At 39.2% G+C, this 18,016-nt stretch overlaps 1 protein-coding gene across 3 annotated transcripts in view; it reads right to left on the bottom strand.

Annotated features, from left to right (window-relative positions):
- The window catches only part of ESR1 (estrogen receptor 1), a 230,185-nt gene that overhangs the window by 187,333 nt on the left and 24,836 nt on the right, over positions 1–18,016 (bottom strand). For 2 of the 3 annotated variants that reach the window (XM_040965415.1, XM_040965416.1), the window contains one exon: positions 7,165–7,355. In XM_040965415.1, the coding sequence (XP_040821349.1) occupies positions 7,165–7,355 (191 nt within the window). Of the gene's footprint in view, positions 1–7,158; positions 7,356–18,016 lie in introns of all 3 variants that reach the window. The other variant, XM_040965414.1, reaches the window with a different exon arrangement.

Raw genomic sequence — 18,016 nt, 5'->3', positions numbered from 1 at the left:
AGCAAGTGAAGCCAATGACATCTGTAATGCACAAATGACAAAGCAAATAGAAACACCAAATGGTGGCAATGGCCCTGGCAAAAGAGGATGGGGCTGATCTTCATAAAGGGAATGATTGGAAATACAAGAGATCTCCAAAAGGTTTATGAAGAATGAAATTAAAAGGTAAGTTTATGTCGATACAAAATTAGTTACTTCCTTCATGTTATGTACTGCTTATGAACCTTCTGAGGAACTTTTGTACATACAAGAAGGCAAGAACTAGGTCCAGTGCGGTAGCCTAGTGGCTAAAGTCCTCGCCTTGCACATGCCAGGATACCATATGGGCACCTGTTCTAATACCGGCAGACCTGTTTCTCATCCAGCTCCCTGCCTGTGGCGTCAGAAAGCAGGCTCTGGCTGTTGTAGCTGCTTGAGAAGTGAATCAGTAGATGGGAGATCTTCCTCTCTGTCTCCCCTTCTCTCTGTATATCTGACTGTCTAATAAAAATAAATAATAAATAACTCCTTAAAAAAGAAGGCAAGAACTACATAAGAGATTTAATGGCAAAGGAAGAGAAAAGGCTGCAAAGTGTAATGATGGACACAACTGACCCCAAGTCATGAAGTGTGAAAGCCAGATAGGGTAGTGTCCAGAACACACAAAGAAAATAACAAAACAACAACAACAACAAGAAAAAGCCAACAAACCGCATTAAAAATGGGCAATAAACTTAGCCATCCCTTAAAAGAAGAATTACAAATGGCCAATAGATACTTGAAAAATGTTGAAGCTGGGAGCCTAGGACCCCAACTGGATCTTGAGTGTGGGTGACAGGGTCCCAAGGAATTGGACACCTTCCACTGCTTTCTCAAGTACAGTCACAGAGACTGTGTTGGATGTGAAGCATCCAGGAGTCTAGCCGACACTCATCTGGGACGTTGGCATTGTCAGGGGCTGCTTAACCCACTGTGCCACAACGTCAGCCCCTGAACAATATTGTTTGAAATGCAGCAGATCAGTCACACAAAGACATAGTGTGTGTTCTCACAAATACATGAATATACGATATTGAAAATGTAATGGTGTTTACCAGAGGCATAGGGAAAGGTTGGCCAATGGGTACTAAGCAACAGTGGGATGGAAGAAGTTCTGGTGCTACACTGCATTTTTCTGTGTATTTCAAACAAAGCCAAAAAAGTAATCATTTTAAGATTTTTCAACACAAAAAAGTGATAAATACGTTAGTAGTTAAATAAGGTTGGCTTTAATTGAACATTGATAAATGTATTAAAGCATCATGGGATACCCCATAAATGTAATTTTATGTCAATCATAGTGGGGAAAGGTAATAGAGAAAGGCAAGGTAAGGAAATACTTTTTAACCTAGGGGCAACAGTTTACAGAGTCTCTGTTGGAAAGATAAATGAGGAAGACCTATGGAAAGCAAATCTGGGCAAAGACCTGAAGCACCGAAGCTGTCCATTGGAGACCTGTGCAGTTACTAATGAAGGACATCCAAGTTTCTTGGGCAAAGAGAAATATCAGAGTAATTTTATTGAAGTGAATGGTGGAGAGGGGCCTGGTAAAGCGGGCAGGGATAGTAATATGTAGAATGTTTTAAGTCATAGAAAGGAAATGGTACTCTAAGTATATTGGGGATTTCAAGTTTCAGAGAATGTGATCTGGCTGATAGTACTCTATATTGAGGATTCCCAGCTTCAGAGATTATGGTTTGGTGGACAGATCTAAAAGACCTCTCCTGCTGTTGTTCTGAAGAGACTGGGCTGTAGAGAAGTAGGACAGCCAAAGATTGAGGGTAAATATTTTCAGGATCCCTGGAAGGCTTTGTGATAAGAAACTTCTACTTCTCCACCACTGCCTCACTTTTTTTGCATATGAGAGCACATGCATTGGGAAACTAACATAACAATAAATATGAAGAGTAACCTGCTACCCATTAACTAAGTTACAAACAAAGTGAACAAGTCAGACCAATGGCCATAACTTTTTTTTTGAAAAATTATAATTGTGCTTACCATGCAAAGCTGTTATGGGAGCTATCCAGGGTGCTGGACTACCTCATCATGGAGTTTTCTAAGGTCTGTGAATCAGGACCCCAGTTAACCTTCTTGGACCTAGGACCACCACCACATTGCATCATAATGAGACTCCACCTTGAGATGATCTCCTTATGGTCATAGATAACTTGTAAGCCTGGAAGTCTGACGTCATCAGCTGTATGATAGCATATTCAGCAATTTATACATGAATCTCACCAAAGGAATAGGATTTGGTGGCACAGTTAGTACCAAGTAGATAGACTTGAGCCCTACACTGTGCTTAATCATCTTTCGAAACACTAATTCAAGATAAGCAATGAGCTCAGTGGAGTTCCTCTTCCTTGGAATAAAATGCAAATATACTACCTGGCTAGCTAAACCCTGAATGAGAATCACTTGTATAACTGACCCCAGGGTCTCTATCTGAACACATCTTAAGGAACACTACTTCTGCTTCAAATTATCAATAAATTCATAGCACCAAATTTCCTTTTTCTGACTTAAAACACATCCTTTATGCTCTCTCTCTCTATATATATATGCACGTTTCATATATAAGTATGTGTCTATATATGTATATATGTATATGTGTGTGCACATATAAAGATATATATGGGGAAATATATATATACATAAATATTCAACTGGAAACCATTACTTTACTTCTTAAGTAATCAATTTTGTACACTAAGTAGTGGATGAAAATCTGTGTGCTTTCAAGCCAAACACTTTAACTCTTCAACCAAAACACTTAGGAAATAATCTGATATATATACTTATTTCTAGCTCTTCATAAGTAACAAGAAAAAAGGAGAGCTGTAGCATCTTCAGAACTTTCCATCTATGTGTGAGGTCCTTCACTACCTTTAAATGGATTTGAGGGGCCGTAGGATTTATAAAAAGCCAAGAAGTTCAGTACAACTTGTTAATTCTAAGTTATCAAGACTCTGGTAAGTAAACAGGAGCAGAAACCCTTTATTTTTTTTTTCTGTTATTCCCCTCTTATATGTACAGTCATGCTAATCAGATGGAAATGGAACTAAAGGAAAAACAAAGTAAATCTCTTGATCTTACATAATCCAAGATTAAATTCATTGTAAGTCCAGAAACATCTTCGTCCAACCTAGTGCTTAAGCTTATTTATTTTAATTCACAGAACTTCCCACATTCTTCCTTTATTCCTGGTCTTTATTCACATGCTCATTCCCTATGAATGAACACAAATGTATTCCTTCCTGTATCATGTTCACTTGATTCATCCACCCGACAATGTTATTCAAGAGACCTTCTCTGAAAGCATGATGCTCCCTACCAGGACTTCGGGGACTTTGGAAAGACACAGTATTCACCTCCAGGTGAACCCTTGTCACACTTCAATTCATCTGCAAGTTTATTTGTTCATCTTTTTCTCAATAGTGTAAGTTCAATAATGGTAGGAATGTTCTGTCGTCTTAATGTATCTTCAAGACCTTGTACAGTGCTTTGCTTAATAGAGGTAATTAATAAAATAGTGAATTTAACAAATTTAAGCCTGTTCATTACCTTAAAAATATATTATCTCACCTTGATCTAAACTCCTTATAAAACTGTGGATTTAATATACATCCCCTTTAACAGACATTACAGGACCTGGCACGGTGGCCTGGTGCTTGAAGTCCTCACCTTCAAAGCACCGGGATCCCATGTGGGTGCTGGTTCACATCCCTAGCTGCTCTACTTAACTTCCAGCTCCCTGTTTGTGGGCTGGGCAAACAGTCGAGGATGGCCCAAAGTCTTGGGACCCTGCACCCACGTGGGAGACCTCAAAGAAGTTTCTTTCTCATAGCTTTAGACTGGCTCAGCTCCAACTGTTGCGGCCACTTGGGGGATGAACCAGCAGATGGAAGATGTTTTTTCCCTCTCTCTTTCTCTGTATGAATCTGATTTTCCAATAAAAATAAATCTTTTTTTTAAAAGAAACATTATATGTGTGACTGCAGATATATAAAAAGTGCCTGAAATCAAGTATAAAATTGTTGTTTTTGATATGGCAAACTTTAAATGAAATCCAACTGGTTAGTCTAGGTATACAAGATGGAAAGCTTCATGTTTTGAAATCAGCATCTCAAAGCACTTCTGTGTTGACTGCAACATTGTTCACAACAGACATGAACTCAACATGTCTTGATGAATTAAGTTGAAATGATGGAAAATACTCATGAACACTCAATGGCATATTACTCAGCTCTATTAGAGAATGAAATTCTGTGACTTTCAGGAAAATTGATGGAACTAGAGGACATTTTATTAAATTGACTAGGTCAGACACAGAGAAACATGCTCCCTCTCATATTGAGGTGGGCAAAAAATTATCTGAACATAAACTAGACTCTTAGAGGCTAGAGAGGAAAGAGGGAAGGCAGGATAAAAGAAACCTGGGTAACAGATACCAAAACACAATTAACAGAAGCAAAGTAGAGTTTAGCTCAAAATAATGCATATATTATATCTTATTAAAAATCACAAGAATCTGAAGGTCCAATACTTTATCAAATGATAAGGAAATGAACCTAGTTACCTAATTTTATCAGTACATGATTTATATACATGTTGCGACATTTTCTTGTGTTCCACAAAACTGAATAAATATTACAAAGAAATGTTTTGTGTTATGTATTACTTAATCAGCAAAAAAAATTTTAAATATACTTGATTTTGACACCATGCTAATAAAACACCCTTTTTATCAGCTTCCATTTTCAGCATTAGCTTATATGTATTTTAACATTTGCATGTTTTCTCTTTTGACTGAGAAATAACATTACATTTGATGGTAATTTATGAAATATGCCGCTAAATGCTAAACAAATACAATGAGGATAAATTTTGAGTGCTTTGTTATTTTTTTTTGACAAGAGACAACTCTACCCTCTGTATCTTCACATTTATAATTGATAGCAATGTGTTTTCTCAGATATGTTGAATGCTTTCCTTATCTTTGTGAAACAGGTAGCATCTGCTCTACATTCTTGTTCTCTAACTGTGTCATGAAAACAAGAGTCTTCGCCTGCTCAAATGAATTGCAAATGTAAGACAATGGACTGTGTGTTTGCACATCTCTCAGTTTCCCTGAAAACATCTAGTTAGGCACAGCACAAGTTCTCAATAAAGTGTGAATAACCAGAACTTCAGATTTTAAAACCAACTATTTCCTATCCATAAAAAATATGGTACTTAAGTTACATGAAATCAAATATTGAAGTAGAGACCAGCAAATTACAGCACATGGTCTACTTCTGTTATCTTTTTATAGGGTTAAAATTGCAATGGCACATGGCCATTCCTATCTCTTTCCATAGAGCCTATGGCTCCTTTCAAGCCACCATGCCAGTGTCCAGCAGATACAATGGACTGTAGAGTCTGGAAAGCGTAAAAGAATTATCCCCTGATCCTTTACAGAAAACTACTACTGACCTCTGCCCTAATCATTTTTCCTGATGAGGGAACTCAGTCTCAGATAAACAGCATATCTAAATGTGCTGTCAAATCTTCCCATTAACTGCAACACTGTCCGATAGGATTTCACTACCAGAGCAAACACTTAGTAAAAATAGTGGCATTTAAAATTACAGAAAACCAAATACACAAGTTATAATGGCTGTCTAAAGCCCTTTAAGAGTTTATAAATATTAATTTGTCCAAATTAAGATAGTAACCTCTGGTATAAACAATTTGTGTGAACATAATCATCCAGGCACACATGCAAAAACTTTTCTGTCAGAGAATATTAATTTTTATAAAATTATCGAAAAAGTCCAAGTCGTTCTGCAGAGCTTTAAAAGACATTGAAAGCAATAAGTGTCAAAGAAAATGCTTTTTAAAAAAGACCACACTGACCTCACATGCTACTCGATTAAGAGACAAACAGTTTTAAAGAAAGAAATCTCATTGTCAATGGAAGGAAAAATAGAGTGTGCCACCCCCAGCTTTCATCCTGTATCGGGACAGGAGAGATGAGCAAAGTACAGGACCATCACTTCTTGAACCAGTCTCTTAACCAAATCGGGTTTTCAACAAGTTACTTACCTCTGCATATCTCTAGAATCACAAAACTCCATCTGAAATATTCTTATATTTATTACACTAAGCTTCACTTAAACTTAGGTAATAAAAAGAGAGGAAAATGACCCTCTAGAATGATCAAGACTAAACTCATAAACGGAAATTTCTCTCAGACTCTATTCCCAGTAGACCAAGCTACTGTAGCATATGTATTTTAGGTAGTAATACTGATGTTTCCCAAGCTATCAGATACAGGGGGTGCCCCCAAATGTCATAGATAATGTATATTCTAAAAAAAAAACAAGTGTAGCTTCCAAAAAATTTTGTAACAAAATAAACTCATCTTGAAATCCCATTTTCCCTAGGCTTTTCTAAGTATCCCTATACAAAACAATTATATAGATACTTCTAAGATAGAAATGAAATATAATTGGCAGAATATCAGAACATCTGTAACTGATAAACTACATACAAGAAAATCTCGAAGTAGACAGAAAAGATATGATTTTACAGTTGGATCCTTCCTAACGCTTAGTGCAGATGACCTTTCCCCTATCAGAAGTCATCAATAGCCAGTCTGCTCAAGCTAACAAGAGTTTACACCATCCATTTAAACCAGACGGGGCTGGAAGAAGAAAGAGAAGACACCACGGAAGTGGTAAGGACCAAAGATCAGAGAAGACTATGTGTATAGAACAGGCCGATGTGCAGTGATAATGACGTAGAACAGTTGGTATCGCAGGGCATCACAGAGGCCTGGGTGCCTGAGAAAACACAACACCCTACTCTGCCCTCGCAAATCAGGGTGGAGACATTCCTGTACGCTTCAAACACCAGCAGTGGAAATCCTCTTTGGATAGAAATTGTTCAATCTTGTTTGGTTCTCACCAAGTGAAAGAAGCAGAACTGCTGAGTGACACCTCAGTTTACATCCATCAAGCCCTTCAGGGACCCCGTCAGTTTCCCATGTTTCCACTAAGGACACTAGAGGACCTACCAGGTAAGAAACGTTTTTCATAAATGGCTGAGCACATGTCCCTCCTGTTCATAGGGTCAAAAGTGGGGCAACATAACCATTACCTTGAATACTTCTCTTGAAGAAGGCTTTGCAGCCCTCACAGGACCAGACTCCATAATGGTAGCCCGAGGCGTAGTCATTGCACACTGCACAATAGCGTGTCTCCTTGGCAGATTCAATGGCCATGCTTCCTTTGTCACTGCTGCTGGTCAATCTCTCCCGGCCACCCGGGCGTCGGTTATCTGAACTGGGCCTATGGGAGGAAAATGGGAAAGAAAAAAACAGTGAATCCTCCATTATCATTAGAAAAGCAAAACCTTCACTCTCTTATAAAGAGTAAGGGTTTGGGGACATGTAGCAGACCCACTTTATTCTGACATTTTGAAATAATGAATCATAATGTAAGCTAATCTTTCATTACCTCTTGCCTTCTGTTGCAGCAAAAGGTGTTTGCCTATTATATTAACCTTCAGGGGAAATTGTTCATGGTAGAGTTGCTAAAAACCTGACTGCCTACCCTAGAATATATGACTCAGAAAACAACAAAGGGAAATTAGATGATTTTTAATAGTTTTCATTTTCTCAGAGATTCATAATTAATGCAGCACCATCAGACACCAATATCCATTCCAATTCTCAACCACACTGTGTGTCTTCCGGAAACAAACCAGCAAATAGAGCTTTACAGAGTCAGATAAACTGACACATTGTACAGAACACATACCTAAAAACTAAAAGCTAAAAATTTTGTCATTGTAACCAGTAATGTTGAATACCAGTTTTTATAACATAACAGGATACTGTTTAATAATCAATACTCCTCTTTAACAACATGTCAAACAAGGACAGAGACATAATTAACCTCAAATTTTTACAAGATGCTATGGAAGAAATAAATAACAGAAAGGAAATTAAGAGTGGGCAATGAGAAACTTCTAGAAGAACTAAGAAAATGGAGTAACAAAAAGCTCAAAAAAAAGAAGAAATATTTAATAAATATATAATGAGTGCGGCTGATTGGGACAGAAAATCTGAATAAAGCAAGGGCTCATGAAGTGAACATGGAGTTGACCAAGAGAATGTTTAGCAAACAGTTCTTGCAGAGGAGTATTCATAACACAAGCCAAAATCCATCAGCTGGAAGAGTAGAGGGATGTGAGGAAATTTAAAAAATAATCTGGATGAAAACCTGAAGAAAAATGAAGCAGGTGGGAAGCTAAGGAATATAAAATAAAAGGGACTTCTAGAATGAAAGAGACTTGACAAAGTGCTCAAGGAATTGGCCCGTGGAAGGGAATGGCTGAAGATTCAGAAACAGAATTAAAGACAAAGGCATGAAGAAAATGGCATCAGTTAGGATTATAGTCACCTCCTTGAAGTAGACTGGAAGAAAGACGTGAAAGAAAGAATTAGATGACTGTGGCTCTGTACCTCTGATCGGATCAGGTATAGAGGGAGATAGTATAATTCATTCAAGACTTGCTAGGCGTATGCAAACAAAAGCAGCAGAAGCAAATTGGCAGGACTCAACGCAAAGTCTTTGCTTCTTACTCAGATTTTACAACCATCTCCTCCTTCTCACTCATTTATATGGCATACAATTCTGTGGCAAAGCTTGTAAAATTATATTTACCACAATATTGCCAAAATATCAGCTATGTGGATTGAGCACATCTGGCTTGGCCAACATTTTCCATTCTAAATATCACAGCTCTGAGGTTGACAGCCTCAAACAAGGCTTTTTATTTTTAAAGATCCTTAGAGAAATTTTAATGGACCTTAAAGAACACTGGTTCATTTTTCAAGCCGAGTTCATATTGTATAACACATCTTATTCCATGTCACCATAATGCTGTTGAACTCCCCCACCATCAATGCTAATGCTTTCTACTCTTTATTTACTAATATCGTATGCATGATTCAAGCAAACAGGGAGCACTACAAATTGTTAATGACAAAAGCATAATGCCTTTGTGGCTGGGAATTAATAATGGGCCAGATTGGAGTTGATAGATTCATTGTTTTATAAACCTTACAATTGTTGCTGCCCTAATAACTTAGTTTCCAGCACTTAGCAGCATTCAACACTGTGTATTGAATGAGTGATTGGATGAAGAAAGGAATGAATGAATGAATGAATGCAGCAAGCAAATGAATGGCATATGTACAGGCAAAAGCTCCTTGAATAATGAATCAAGAAACTCTAATTGTGGTATGATTATACAGAACATAAACTTTATCATCACTTCGACCACTTTTATGTGTACAATTTATAAGTGTTAAGTGTATTCCCATCGTTGTGCAACAAATCTTCAAAACATTCTCCTCTCACAAAACTGAAGCTTCACACACATTCAACAATAACCCCTTGCTTCCTCCTCCTCCAGCTCCTGGCAGCCACCATCCCACTTTATGTCTCTATAAATTTGACTGTTCTTTAATAGTCAAACTAGAAAAATCATACAGTATTAATCATTTTGCGCCTGGCATATTACACTTAGCAAAATATCCTTAAGATATATCCTTCATATCACAGCATGTGTCAGAATTAATTCTAATTCTTTTTGTAAAGTGGCTAATATTCCACCCTGAGTGTACAACACATTTGTCCAGTCATCCTTGAGCAGAACTTTTAAGTCTCATAAATGGTGGTGCTACAAGCATGGTTTGTGGGTTTAGGCCTCACCTCTTTTCTGCTGTCTCCTCACTGCACTTGTGACAGACATGGCGGTTTCAGCCTGGCATTTCTTGGTACAAAGTGCTTATTCCACATCTAATACAACCTTCCTTTTCTTTCCCCAGCCTGAGATTCTTTGGCTTCAACTTACTTTTGTAAGACTAAAATTAACCACTATCATTCCTTTTATACTCAAAAGTGTTTCCATGTTATGCCTTCCTAATACAACTTCACAAATTCTTTTTTTTTTTTATTGATTATCTTGCATTATGTGACACAGTTTTATAGGCACTTGGATTCCTCCCTCCCCTCCCCAAAACCTGCCCCCTCCCCATGGTGGATTCTTCCACCTTGTTGCATTACCACAGTTCAAATTCAGTTGAGATTCTTTCCTTGCAAGCATCTACAAAGCATAGAGTCCAGCATCTTATTGTCCAGATAAGTTCAACAGTTTCTTGGGGAGACCATCTCTGGTCTGAAGGTAGAGCCGACAGAGTATCATCCCAAGCAATTAAAAGCCCCGACATTACATCAGTAACAATTTATAACATAATGGAACTAGTTGACATGGTATTGTGTAACAAGCATGTTAAAAGAGAAAGAGAAAAAACAAACAAACAAACAAAAAAAAGAGTGCAAGTTCTGAACCACATCCTATGACTTCTACATTGACATTACAATTATTAGTTTATATACAACTGGGTTCTATACACCTTGAAGTGGCTATAGATTACTATTCAGCTGTCTGTTTTAATTTTAGCATTTAGCAGTTTATAGAGTTGAAGCATGATTTTGCAGAACCTGGTTGTTTTTTGAGTAGTCTAACTCTATAACTCTAACAAGACATATGTCAACAGACAAGGTGAACAGTTTTAGGAGGGGTGTGCAGAGAAATCTTCAATACCCTAGTGAGGAGTAACTAATCTTTGTGTCCCACCCAGTGAGTTATAAGTGCATCCCCACTGCCTGTTTCCTGTTTCTAAGCTTTCCTTGCTGTTCTCTATCTAGTCTAGTTTTTTTTTGTTGTTTATTTGTTAGTTTGTTTTGAGGGGTTTCTGGAGCAATCCTGATGGTCATTATGAGAGAGGGTGGGGACCCAAAGACGGCACCAGGCAAGAACCAGAGAAAGCTCCTCTCTTTGGTCCCGAAGGAAGCTTACTGTGTTGTTTCTGCAGACCACTCAGTGCTCCTGGTTGTCATTCCAATGACCTTGGATCCTGCAAGACAGGGTATGGGCTTCTTCCATCCCATGTGGGAGATCCAAATGGAGATGGGTGACCTCAGAGTTCTCGGCCTCCAAAGGCATTCCAATTCCCCGTGGTCTCCTTGGCAGTTGGGATGTAATCCTCGGAGCTCATACTTATAGTCTTTGGTGAGGATCTAGGAGTCTTCAGGATTGGGATACAAGCCTCCTCCTGTCTGCCTGCTCCACTCTGGGGTCCCCCCTGCTCTGTGCATATGACCTCCTAATAAGAGGTTGTTGGGATTGCTCCTGATTCCCCCCATATGCCTTTGTAGTTTTGCTATTGTCTAATGCTGATTTGAGTCTGTTGTCTATGAGTTACCAGTCATGATCCTGACAGGCTATCCTTCCCGTCTTCCTCACACCTTCTTGGGTGATGAAAGATTTCTCTGCTCTCCCTCCCCATTTCTGAGTAGCATAGGGCCTTACAAGTATATTAGGTTTTACAATTCTCTGATGTAGATCAGAAGCAGTCTGACTCATATCGATTGTTGATTCATTGGTTACTTCACAATATCTTTTTGCATGAGATACAGGCTGTTTGGGGTTGAAATAATATTACTGTTTCGGATTGACATCAATTCATAACAGCCACATCAAGAACAACAACAACATCAACAAGTTATATCACCCAGAAAAAAGAAACACACCACTGAATAGCCAACACATGCGTGACAAACACTGAAGTCTCTTGGGAAAAATGATGCCATCATATACTTCATGAGCACATGAATGTAGGCCAGAACTGCACAAATTCTTAAAAAGCATTATTCCATATAAGTAAATGCTTAACTAATTCTTTAACATTTCCTTCCTTTCAAAATTCTTATATCTAACTGAATTGTCACTGAGATTTTACAGTTTCTCATCTTATATCAAGACTGTCTCATGTGTCAAGAAGCTGACCACCTTACCAAACCTCACACTAACACATTAGATGTTCTTGAGTCCACAGACATCTTTCAAGATAATGTGAGGAAAAGAAAGCAGAAGCTCAAGTGAGGAACAGAGGTATATCTTATATGAATTATCCAATGCACTAAAACCTTGAAACACACAAGTGGCAGAGAAAGCCTGGCCAGAGAGATGCAGGACAGTACAAAATGGAGAGCACCACTGCACCTTGAGAAACTAAAACTTCACCGGCAGAGATTCACTTTCATGTTCATTGTGCTCACTGACTACTGAATATTTCCATTTAACGTAGCAAAGAGTGATATCTGAAGGGATTCATCTTGGGCCCAGAAAGTGGGCTGCATTGGCCAAAATGAAACACAATTAAAAAAAAAAACCACTTGCCAATATTTTCATTAAGCAAAGGAAATGTCTGAAGCCTAACATAATCAAACACTGTCATTTTTCCAATTATAAATAATAGTACCAGATATCCAAAAGCATTGTCCCCCTGATTAGCCAAACATTAAAAAAAAAAGAACTAAAAAGCTTTGGTTTCTAGAAGAAATAATTTGCAAAGCAACATTTTAAAAACAATAACGAATGTCCATTCCCATGAAATGTGACTTAATTAAGTGCTAGTGATTGGACTTCTTAAAGCTCCTTTACCAAATCAAGCCCCTTATGATTTGTGCACTCAAAATTCTCTCCACTTCTTTGCTTAAGAGATTTACTTTATTTATTTGGAAGGCAGAGTGACACAGAGTAACAAACAGATCTTTTCATCCAATGGTTTACATCCCACATGGTTACAACAGTCAGGGCTGCATAAAACCAAAGTCAGAAGGCTGAATTTATGTGGGTTCCTACATGTATGGCAGAGGCCCAAATACTTGCATCATCTTCTGCTGTTCTTCTCACAGACACATTAGCAGGGACCTAGACTGGAAGCAGAGCAGCCAAGGATGAGACTTCAAGATTATATGCCAGTGTCTCAAGAGGTCTAACCTGCTATGCCACATAAGGACATCTTTGCTTCATTTATCACTCCCACCTGCTCTGTTTACATGGCTGTTGGCAAATGTACTTTCCCTTCCAAGAGGGTATGTAGCATGCCTCACTGGTTCCCAATGTTAACTGACACATGGATCCTCAATAAACATTTGCCAAGTGTGCCTCCTGCATCTAACCATATCATCAAACTCAGTTGATTATTATTCAAAACCTTCTACCAATTCTTCTTTGCCTTCCTTGTAATCATCATTCTTATCCAAGAGATCAACATTTCTCTGTGCTTGAATTACCAGAGTTTCTAAACAGGATCCTTTCATTTCTCAGACTCATGCTGCAAGCCATTGCTAAAGAATTAATTATCATAAAACACCACATTTACTCATTTACTTTTCACTGTGTGTATCTGTGAAAATACACAATAAACAGCTCTCAACTTTGGACTTTATTATTAGAGAGGTGGTAAGCCAAGAGCATTCATATTTTTTAAGAAATCATGAACATAACAAAATTAAGTCCAAACTGGCACTGCTCTCTTTGCAGCTTCCTAAGCAAAATTTTTCCAGTTCCTCACACAATTCTCCCACACATTCTCAGTACTTTCTGACACCTAAATACATCTCATCTCTCCTGGAAAACCTAGCTTTAGTCACACATCACTCATGAGCTCCATCCTAACATTTTTGACTCATACCGGTTCTGCTTTGAATTCTAATAGTATCTAAAACCTTCATCACATTGTTTCAACATCTCATTAAGAAATTGGCTTCTATTTGTGGAGTCTCCTCCATCTGTACTTTCTTGGCAAAAGGTATCATCTTCCACCAGGCTCCTTTCCTTCAGCACTCTGTCCTTAGCCTCTGCTAACACGTGTTGTGTGTTCTTATACCATTTCAGCCTTGAGAGTAGACACTCAGCTGCCGCCTTCCACCCTCCTCCTGGACTTCAGACCTCCAGGCAAATTACCCACACCTCACTCTCATTTGGATCAATCCAAGAAACTCACACAATCGCCTGTACAATTTGCTCAGTTATCATTCACAAGCACCTTTCCCCCTGTGTCTGACTGCTGAAGCACTCAGGCCTGCTGCCCTCACTATCTCACATATCCCTTTTTCTAAATAACTACTACTGCTTCTTCCATTTCCGTTTAAACTGGCTACCCTCCCTGAGCTCTGCTGACTCATCAGGTAATTTGGACCCTGAACTCTCCCTGGAAACACACAGGCCATTTCATGCTTTCACTCGCGTAACTTGCCAGCTCCAAGCCAAGAAGAAACCACAACGTCCATTTGGTGACTTGGAAGACCCAGCACTACCTGTCCCCTGGCTGTCCCTCCACCCTCGTCTCCAAACACTCCAGAGCTTGTGCACCCCAGCCTGGAGCTGCCATTGCCACTGTTCAGCCATCACATTAGGTTCTCCCGTGTCTCTGCCCTTGTCTGTAACCTGCTTCCCGGCGGTGTGAAGGTTTACGTTGCTTCTCAGAGCAGCCTTTCTGAGCGTGCTAAATGGACCTCCTTACTACTTTCTACTCTATCACACGAGTTTGTTTTCTTTACAAGCTTGTCATGCTATCACATCAAACCACATTTGAATGTGTTCCTTTCATTGTCTCTTCTCTACTAACATGCATGTTTCATTGACATAGCACCTTGAAGAAAATCAAGTATAGAAATAACTGGACAAATGTATATATAAAGTGCTGATGAAAGCTCACTCTCTATTGTGCTCTTTCTGGTCAATGGTCTCTTTTACCCTGTGTACCACATCCTCCGCCACACCCAGGACTGGCATCCCTGTGCCATTGATCTCCTAGCTCATCCTCCTTTGCGTCTCACTCCCAGGGATGTGGTGAATAAATGTTAGCCATCTGAGTGACTGTAGAGACATGGTGATCTTCTCCCATACCTACTCAGTTCCATCACTGCTCTCTCCCCACATCACAAATCTGACCTCAAAATTCCAGAACCAACTACATTCTGCCTTACAAAAGCCCCCTACCTCCAAAGCACTTCATGGTTTATCAACTATAATAAAACTTCTTTTTTATATCACAAGAGATTTTTTTTAATTTATCCATTTATTTGCAAGGCATTCAGAAACAGAGATCAACTTCTCCCCTTGGTGTTGTAACTTCTCCTTTTGGCCTGCAACACCTAAGACTGGACACTGCTGAAGCCAGAAGCCAGCACTCTAATCCAAATCTCTTGCAACTGTGGCAAGAGCCAATAGCTTGAGTCATCTCTGTTGCCTCTCAGGGCCTGCATTAGCAGAAAGCTGGCATCAGGAACCAGAGTCAGGCATCAAACCAAAATATTCCAATATAGAAAACTACAGGTATTCTGACATTTTAATCATCAGGCTAAATGCCCACTCCCCCAAGAAGGCTTGATCTTTTATTTATATACACAGTTGATTTTGCTTACATTCTTAAGGTATTTCACGGTCCTCCTTAAAGATCCAAGAATATTTCCATGGGAGATTTCAGACTGAGACCCACCGGCCTAAGGAAGGAACACCAACTCCTCAGCACCAGTCCTTCGTGATCCCGCTGCTGTCTGCATCTTGAGCCACTGTGCGCCCTGTGATGGCTCATCTGATTTCACTCAGTTCTCCAACCAAGCTAGGATATCTCTCTGGCCTTTGGCACCACTGCTTCATATCTATGGCAAAAGTCAAGAGCTCCTGTATTAAAGTCTTCCTTACTAGATGGCAGTCACTGACCTTCTCAAATAACTCACATGTACCACATACGGTCACATATGTGACTCTCAGAATCCTTCAGGTAATCACAGAACAACATGTTCACTGTGGATTTCTGGAAAAGTGGTTATACCGTAACATTATTTCCCAGTTTCCAACATACTACTGACCAGTAGCAGGCACTCGATATGTGACTGTGGAATGAGCAAAATTCTTCATCCCAGAGAGGACATAAGCCATTCAAGAATAGGAATAGTACCTTCTTAGTATCTGACCACCAAAGTATGTGCTATGGTGCACTGCATACAGGAAGCAGCCAATAAATGCTTACTGGAAAAGTTAGCCAATCCAAGACAAAGAACAATGTTGCCAGAGGCATAGCTGAATCTGTTGTTGTAACAGAATGATGTGATGAGGTAATGAAAAGGCAATTATTCATGTTTGTCCATAAACCAACTCACAGATCAATCTAATGTGAATCCTTTTGACTTCAAGTATCAGAAGGGATGGGAATTAGCTGAAGGTGCTTTGTAGCTGTAACTACAGCAAATCTTTCAAGTATTTCTTACCTGTGTTTCAATTTAGATATAATTTCCATTTTTCACAGAAGCAAGTAGCTATATTTAAAAAATGAACTCCACCAAAAATGGTAGTCTAGAGAGGATTCATTTTTAGGCAAGTTCAGGGTAATCCTGTGGACCACGTAGTAGTTATCTTGTGGAATAGGAAAATTTAAATATATTCTGTCACATAGCAAAATGTGTCCCTGAAGGCCGAGTTGGAAATCACTCTAGTGATTATACATGGTTAAGCCCAAAACATGTCTTCTGCCTCATGTTATCCATTGAATAAATTGTATTTCTATTTTGATTGAGCCTTTTTGCTAGAAAATGGAGGGAGATGGTACCCTCCCCTCAAAGATACAGAAGAACACTTCCTAGAAAAATGACTGGATAAATGCAGGCCTAGGCGGCTCTGAAAATCACCTAGGGAGAAACTCAGAGCCTGACTTCAGACTATACCATGGACTTCTGGAAAACCTACCTGACATTTGTTCTAATAAGATAAAAGCCATGTGTCCAGGAGGCAAGACAATTTCCATCATAAACTGATGGTTGTGACAGACACTATTTTAAGTGCTTTGTGTGTATTTAGATAACCATGAAAACGACTCTAAACAGTGTTATTGTAACTTCAGTTGTTTTAGAAGTGAGGTAACCAAGGCACACAGAGATTAGCCAACTCCCAGTCATGTAATCGGGAAACACTGGAGTCAAGGGCCCAGGCAGTGTGACCCCAGAGCCCTGGCTGCCCAGAGGACAGAATCCTTGGGAACTCCACCCAAACGCAACAGAAGCCAAGGGCAAAGTCTTTCACATCTGGGACAAAGTCATTGCCTCAGAGCCCATCCCTAAAGTCATAAATCCCACTAGAAATTGTCCACAATTCTTTGTTACGGGATCAATTGTGGATTTTACTTTTTCTTTAGGTAAAATGCCAATTAATTACTAGTGCAAAATGAACTCAACTGATTTTCCTTAAAGAGGCAGTGGAGCTGCAAGCCTGCAGAAGAATGGCTTGCTCAAAGTTTGAAAATGTCTTAAAATAGGATTACAGAAAGCATCTACTTTAACCCACAGATGTCACTAATGTGCATATGCAAGAGTTCTGAAATTCTTTATAAGCAAAGAACATTAGCAGTCACCATTCAAATTTAAGTTTTCTTGTAAAAATGTCAAGAGGTTTTCCCACCCACTTAAGCAAAATGTCTTCACCTCAACCCTAAAGCTCTGATTTTCCACACTAATGGGAAATAAGAGGAGCTTGGCCTAAAGTTGCCTAAAAACTCCATTTATTCAATATCTTTGTATCTTTTATCAGTTACTAACATATAATCAAATGACCCAGTTTGGGTTTCATCACCTCTCTTTTTCTACTCACACCCATATGTAACAAGTGCTAATTAATGCTGCAGACTAGGAGCCCAAGAATTCAGACACAAGGGGTATGGATGGCTGAGTAGAGGTACATGAAGAGACAAGAGAGCGCATGTACTACAGTTTGACACCACACTTTTTTTAAAATATGATTTCCAGTCTAATTTTCACAGATGACACCATCATCAAAGAAAAATAAGCTTACTTACATGCAGAATTAAGAAATCCGCTCATTTGTTCAACAGCACTGAGAGAGCATCTAGCTACCACCAGAAAGGGTGCATATTGGTGTACTGGGATGAAGAACAGAGGAGGAGGAGGAGGAGGAGGAGGAGGAAGGGTGTGGAGGCCAGGGGCAGTTCACAGGAAGGGAGCACAGTCAGAGGAGGAGGAGGAGGAAGGGTATGGGGGCCAGAGGCAGTGCACAGGAAGGGAGCACAGTCAGA

This window comes from Ochotona curzoniae, unplaced genomic scaffold, assembly GCF_017591425.1.
Source record: "Ochotona curzoniae isolate NIBS_2020 unplaced genomic scaffold, NIBS_Ocur_1.0 scaffold_3890, whole genome shotgun sequence".
Classification (NCBI taxonomy): Eukaryota; Metazoa; Chordata; class Mammalia; order Lagomorpha; family Ochotonidae; genus Ochotona; species Ochotona curzoniae.
The sequence above is the reverse complement of the archived record's forward strand: the minus strand, read 5'-3'. Positions and strand labels throughout refer to the sequence as shown.